This window comes from Trachurus trachurus (genome assembly GCF_905171665.1).
Source record: "Trachurus trachurus genome assembly, chromosome: 16".
Classification (NCBI taxonomy): Eukaryota; Metazoa; Chordata; class Actinopteri; order Carangiformes; family Carangidae; genus Trachurus; species Trachurus trachurus.
In genome coordinates, this window is record NC_139902.1 from 25,997,321 (window position 1) to 26,004,662 (window position 7,342).

At 46.0% G+C, this 7,342-nt stretch overlaps 1 protein-coding gene across 1 annotated transcript; it reads left to right on the top strand.

Annotated features, from left to right (window-relative positions):
* Nucleotides 1–4,018: 4,018 nt before the first annotated feature.
* Nucleotides 4,019–5,461, top strand: kcns2 (potassium voltage-gated channel modifier subfamily S member 2; the record flags this gene model as incomplete). Its single annotated transcript, XM_083988981.1, has 1 exon — nt 4,019–5,461. The coding sequence occupies one exon, from the start codon at nt 4,019–4,021 to the stop codon at nt 5,459–5,461; it is 1,443 nt and encodes a 480-aa protein (XP_083845107.1).
* Nucleotides 5,462–7,342: the final 1,881 nt, after the last annotated feature.

Genomic DNA, 7,342 nt, shown 5'->3' on the forward strand with positions numbered 1-7,342 from the left:
CACAACACTGTAATCAGCGGAGAGTGACTCTGTGTGTGTATGTGTGTGTGTTTTCAAGGCTCTTTGTTAAGCTTCCCCAAATCCTACAAATCTGAGGGTGTAGCAGATCTGTGGAGAGGCGTAAAGAGATGATGTATAATGCTGTCATGCTGGGAATACCTGAGGAGGAATTAAAAAAGCCCTCAGGAGCATTAAGACACAGGATATAGTGTGTGAATGCAATTTTAAAGACCAGACAATCTGTACAGGCAATCCTCATGGGTTTACATGCCCATGTTAGTGCCAGTTGTTGGAAGAAAAAAAAAAGGAAAAAACGGAGATGAAATATTAATGTGCTGGCTGCCGATGTCGGGGTAAAGAGTTCCTGTGTTGCCCAGAGCCTGTGGTTGTGTTTCCAAAAAAGAAAAAAGTTTTGTAATACAACAACACACGAATATCGAATTTCTTCCAATGATCTGCTAAAGCTAAAGCTAAAGCCATTGTCTTAAACAGGGTGGCCCATGAATGATATCAGTGAGAAGAGAAGAGAGTTTGAAATGATCACAGTGGTGCAGCCTGAGGTAGTGGGTGCAATCAAAGCCTTCACTTCAATTTACATTGTCTCCTTCTACAATATGAAGCAGTAGAGCTACAAACTTTAGCATGGGTTTCTTTCAAAGTGTGTGCTGAAACTGAAAATATAGGCCATGAGCGTACAGTGGCGATCCTAAACTCTACTGGCGTTTCCTGAATGCCTCATACATGTGTAACGGAGGGTCCAGGTGCACTCACTCACCCATTAAGGACGTGCAAACCTGACTGCTAAGTGGTCATTGACTTCTTGGCACAACGGTTTGCATCGTCGTCCGCCATGCGGGAGACCAGGGTTCGGACCCCACCTGGGGCAATCCGTACCGAAACACAACGAAGAGGGCCAGATAACATCGGCTACACATGCAGGCAGTGAGTTTTCGAAGCAAGGGTGCACAGGTGGTTTGATAACTGTCATTGCAAAATGTGCAAATATGAAGAGCCATCAGTGGGTCCCAAGCATTTGCATGTGTCTTTTGTTGCACTACTGCATGTGATTTTTAAAGGAGACATATTCTGCCCCCTTCCCACAAATTGAAATAGTTCTCTGTGTCTTAAAGACATATCTGTGACATGCTTTGGTCAAAATACCCCAAGGATCAAACATTACAGCTCTTTTCATCCATTCAGTCAAAACAGCCCTATTCAGAACGACTGGTTTCAGTGCCTGTCGCTTTAAATGCAAATGAACCACTACTTGCCCTGCCCCGCCCCTTCTACCAGTCCCAGGTAGGGGTGGTATTATGCAAATTACATCATTGTCAGACAACAGAGGGAACAGCTCATAAAAGCACATGGATTTTAACCTGCAAATTTCTGATTTTTTGTCAATTCTCACATTTTAGGGGCCAGAAGGTAAGACAAACACCCAAACATATGTTAAAGAGCCTTCAAAAAATGATATTTCCATAATTTGTCCCCTTTAAAATGCACAAACATTGCACATTGCACATAAATATCATCCACTAATTGGCTGCAATCAACCATTTGCATGCATCACACCCTTTTTCAAACATCAGAGACTTCCTGAAAGGCATGCAGCCTTAATCTGCAGCCAACATCCATCCATCTATCACCTTCATCAGACTCACTGGAACATGTGAAACTAAACCTTCAGCACTTAATCAATGCTCTTCAAGGCCCCTGCTTTAACAATGACTTTACGTTCTGCTAGACGGGGCTGTTAATGACGTCGCCACAGAAACGATAAAAGGAGCTGCTGGTGTTGGAGACAGTGGTGAAGCTGAAAAAGCTGCTGGGATCAATAGTCGTCCTCATACTCTGTATATGAAGATGAATAAACAACATTTCAATTGAGGAGCCATCGGCACGGGTTGAATGTCATAATTCTATTGATCTGAGCTGCATGTGAGTAAAATGTGTTTGATCAATGACCATATATAGGCTCAGCAATCAATTGTGACCTTAACACGAAAGCATCGGTCCACAATTGTAACAATCCTTTAAAACACCAGCAGCAGTTTGACGTTAATACCTCTGAGACATCCTCACGGTGCAGTTGTACCATTAATCTAGTAGAAAATGTAGAAACTTAAAGGGAACATAAGGAAATATCACTTTTTGAAGGTTTTTTTAAACATATGTTTGGGTGCTTGTCCTACCTTCTGGCCCCGAAAATGTGAGAATTGACAAAAATATCTGTATTTTTTTTAGGCTCCCGAGGTTGAAATCCATGTGGTTTTATGAGCTGTTCCCTCAGTTGTCTGACAAAAATCTCATTAGTTTTCAAATTTGCATGACACCACCCCTACCTGTGAGTACCGGTACCTGTAGAAGGGGCAGCGCCGGCGGGGTGAGCAGTGGCTCATTTGCATTTAAAGGGACAGGAAATTAAAACTCAGCCGTTCTGAACAGGGCTATTTTGAGCAGATGAAAAAAGAGTGATGGGATGTTTGATCCTTGGGGTATTTTTTACCAATTAGCATGACAGAAATGTCACCTGGGAACTATTTTAATTTGTGGAAAACGTCTCCTTTAATGTAGCTATAAAATAATCGGGAGATTTTTGGGGCAAGTCGGCCTGTAGCTATAGTTGTTTACCAGACAGAGAGGGTCTGATGATGAAGTATGCAGCTGCAGTGACATCACTGGTAATGTATAGGATGCATAATACAAGGGAATAAAAGTGTAGATGTCTCCACTCTCCACAGAGTTAGTCTCTTGTGAGTTCTTGGGCTTTCAAAGAGTGCAACACTAAATTACTGCAGCACATATATAGCAAAGTGGCTGTTACAGTGTCTCACATGGTGGATTTTCTCTTATAATATTCATGTGTGGAGGAGGCGACTCATATAATGTTTGTGTTTAATCTTCCATGGCATCACTATGGTGCCCCACACACACATAACACAGCAGGCGTAGTTGCTTTTAACTTGACATAGTGTCGGCTCTCAGCTCTCCTCTCTCTCTCTGTGGATGCTGCCCGCGCGCTCGTTACTTGGTGACTCCCTTCTCCTCGAGGAACTGCGCCTCGCCCCTCAGTACCGTGACGCTGAGATCACTTGAGTGAGGGCGGTGCAGAGAGAGAAAGAGAGAGAGGGAAAGAGAGAGAGAGCTACGTGTTGCTGCGCAGCAACAGATAGAAAGAGTGAGGAGAGAGAGAGTGAGAGAGGAATTCCCTCGCACAAACAAAAGCCAGTGCCAGGGCGTGTATCAGCTCTCACGGCTCCACATCCTCATCCTCCGGTTTATACCTGAAGCCGAATAAGGTGAATTCATCATCATCATCATCATGTGAGGACCAGGACCAGGACCAGGATCCCCTCTCCTTCCTGTCGGACCAGCTTCAACCAGCCCACCTACGGATAATATATATTTGAAGAAGGGTCGTTTAAATTTCTTTCTTTTGTGAAAACAATCGCGCCGACTCCAAGAGGCTTCTACCTCTTCCTCTCCCTCTCCTCCTCCTCTGCTCAAGCTGAGAGCATCATCAACCTGTCTGTCTGGACTCCAGGGGGACAGAGGTCTCCGCTTTAATTGTGAGGCCACACACAACTTGTCCCCCCACCCACCTACCTCCTCCCCCTCTACCCAGTAGCTACAGTACTATGTCATCATCATCATCACTGGAGCTGAAATGTGTCCACTTCTTGTAGGAGGATCCAGCGAACTGGACGCGCTGTAAAGTAAGTTCTCACATGTGTCTTTCTTTGTTTCCGTGAAGCCGAGGCTGAGAATAAATACACTAAACAGCGCACGGATGGAGCATCAGCTTTTGTGTTTCACTTTCTAAAAGCACCTGTTATTAATTCAAGAGGGAAACAACCTTTTAATTCAAACACATCTCCCCTTTCTTCTTTTCTTTCTTCTCTCTTTCCGTGTGTGCCTCCTCTTTGTCTCCTCCTGTCAGTGTGATTCTGGTCTGTCACTCTCTTTCTCTCTCTCTCTGGGCGCCGTGCGTCTATGTGTGTCCCTCTCCTCTGCAGACATGACAGGTCACGTCCTGGGGGAACCGGCCGGCAGGGTCCACATGGATGACAACGCGGCGATCCGCATCAACGTGGGCGGCTTCAAGAGGCGCCTCCAGTCCGACACCCTCTCCCGGTTCCCGGAGACCAGGCTGGCGCGTCTCCTCCGCTGCCAGTCCAAAGAGTCCATCCTGGAGCTGTGCGACGACTACGACGACACGGAGAAAGAGTTTTACTTCGACAGAAACCCGGCTCTCTTCCCCTACGTGTTGAATTTCTACAACACGGGGCGGCTGCACGTCATGGCCGAGCTGTGCATCTTCTCCTTCAGCCAGGAGATCGAGTACTGGGGCATCAACGAGTTCTTCATCGACTCCTGCTGCAGCAGCGCCTACCACTGTAGGAAGATGGACCAGGACCACCGGGAGGACTGGGATGAGAGGAGCGACGAGGGGAGCACCACTTCGTCCTTTGACGAGCTGTTGGAGTTTTACAACGACGCCAGCAAGTTCGACAAACAGCCGCTCGGCAGCGCACGGAGGCGCATCTGGCTGATGCTGGATAACCCCGGCTACTCCGTGGCCAGCCGCATCATCAGCATCCTCTCCATCCTGGTGGTGCTCGGCTCCATCGCGACTATGTGCATGAACAGCATGAGCGAGTTCAGCCTGCTGGACGGCGAGGGGCAGCCCAGAGAAGACCCCCGCTTCGAGGCCGTGGAGCACTTCGGCATCGGCTGGTTCACTCTGGAGCTGGTCGCCAGGTTCGTGGTGGCGCCGGATCTCCTGCATTTCTTCGAGCACCCGCTGAACCTCATAGACCTGGTGTCCATACTTCCGTTTTACCTGACGCTGCTCATCAACCTGGTGGTGGAGAGCAGCCCGACGCTGGCCAACCTGGGACGCGTTGCGCAAGTGTTGAGGCTGATGAGGATTTTCCGCATCCTGAAGTTGGCGCGTCACTCCACGGGGCTGCGGTCCCTGGGGGCCACGCTCAGGAACAGCTACAAGGAGGTGGGGCTGCTGCTCCTCTACCTGGCCGTCGGGGTGTCTTTTTTCTCCGTCATGGCCTACACGGTGGAGAAAGAGGACAGCGAGGACCTGTCCACCATCCCGGCGTGCTGGTGGTGGGCCACCGTCAGCATGACCACGGTCGGATACGGAGACGTGGTGCCCGTGTCCATAGCCGGGAAGCTGACCGCCTCTGCGTGCATCCTGGCTGGGATTTTAGTAGTTGTGCTTCCGATTACACTTATTTTCAATAAATTCTCCCTCTTCTACAAGAGACAGAAGCAGCTGGAGGTCGCGATGAGAAGCTGCGACTTCGACGAGGGGATAAAAGAGGTGCCGTCGGTCAACCTGAGGAACTATTACGCACACAAAGTCAAATCCCTCATGGCGAGTTTGTCAAACATGAGTCGGAGTTCACCCAGTGAGCACAGTCTGAATGAATCGATACACTGAAATCCTTCCTATAGCTCAGGTTTGGGTGCATGAAGGACGCTGTTTTTGCTCAGTGTGGCTGCACGAGGAGCTGTCCAGGGTGCTGACTGACCCCAAAAAAGAAAAGAAAAGAAAAACAAATCCCACTTCCTTCATTCCTTACTTCCACAGATGTCTGCCTCTCTCTGTAGCTCAGTGCAATAATGTGTGTCACAGTGGCGACGATGAGACAGTCAGTACAAAAGCAAAATGTACAGGATAGCCTGAGTGTAATATCAATATCTTAACTGTTACATTGTCGTTGCCAGCACCAAACCGGCCACACTATAAAGATTTGCACCACATCACACAGAGAATGCTGCAGTAGTTGTTTTCCAGTAGAAGGTGTCACACTGTTGTTGTCCACCCTCCTGCTATAATATACCTGTCGTGATCAAATCTGTCTGAAAGTAACTCCAGCTGTAAGAGTGTTGATGTGTTAAAAAAACTTGTGGTGTTGCAACGAGATTAACTCGAGATGTGTGGTTACAAAAGCAAAAAAAAAATGTATTAAAAACAAGAAATACACAACACACTTCCTGTTTTCTTAATATGCAGAGTGAAGGTCTCTCGCTGATTGAGATCTTACACTGATGAGACCTGAGGGGGAAGAGGAAGGTGGCCTCTTATAGTGACTGGCACATTATCTAAAGCAGCTTGACAGGCACAGCAACAACCATTCAGAGATGACATGTTGGTTAGAGTTTGTTTTGTTTTTTTCTCCGAGCTTCTTATATTCTTATTTTCAGTTGTCAGGAACAATCACTTAATTATAGGCTACACTTCCCCTAATTATAAGTTAATTGACTCACAACATGGCATAAAAGCAACATCACCTACAGGAAAGGAAACTTTTTCCTGACACAATCCTGAAGTCTTATTTATCTCTTTGTTTATATCTAATTTAAATCCTCCGCACAATAAGTTTGTCTCATTATCCGTTTCCTGTGAGAACCTCCACAAGTCTGGATAGATGTCTAGATAAAACAGGGTTCGTTACTCCACCGCAGCACAGAGAGGAGTCACTGTTGTTGTTGTTGCACATCCTCTCTCTCTCTCTCTGCTTCTGGTCACCGTCATGATAAACAGCTCCGTCAGTGGCACTTGCAGGAATTCAACAGAGAGCACTCACTCACTTAGTGGCATTGATTTCAGTTCAAAGAAATGAGGAGCCACATTTGATACGAGAAAGCTCCAGCTCTCAGTAATAAATCCATATTTTTGATACAGTAGTGATTCCTAACCCCAAACCTTTTCAATCTTTCATTTTTGAAATGCATTTTCTCATCAAAGATGGTTGTGACTGGGGAAAAAAACACACAGCAACATCTTCAGGACTTTCCTCAACTTGTCAATAATTCATACATTTTATGCATATTTCAGTGAAACTATAATCTGCTTCAGTGGTCAAGGGGATAATTGAAAATGAAACTCACTGTCTCCATCTTAATAATATGTGTAGATGGCCAAGAGTCATTTATACCGTTTCTCATAATGAGTAAGTTTGACCATAACAGATCACAGAGTGTGGACTGTGGTGGCAGTAGCCCGCAGTACAATGACTCCCACACGGATCCTAAAGACAATTTTCTTTTTTATTGAAAAAAGTAAAATAATTATGACATAAAATTCTCTCTGAATACTAAAAGAGCTCTTGACTGAACATATAAAATCCTAACAGTGTTAGTGCGCTGACTTTTGACTCATTCCAGCGATGAGGGGAGAATAAGCGAGTGGCGCAGAGGTAATTTAAATGCACATCAGCAACAAGGTCACGCTCACTTGGAAAATCCTAATGAGAAATCCAGTTGTTTTTCCAAGTGTTTTTTTTTTATTTTTTTATGTTTTTGTTTTGGGAGCTCA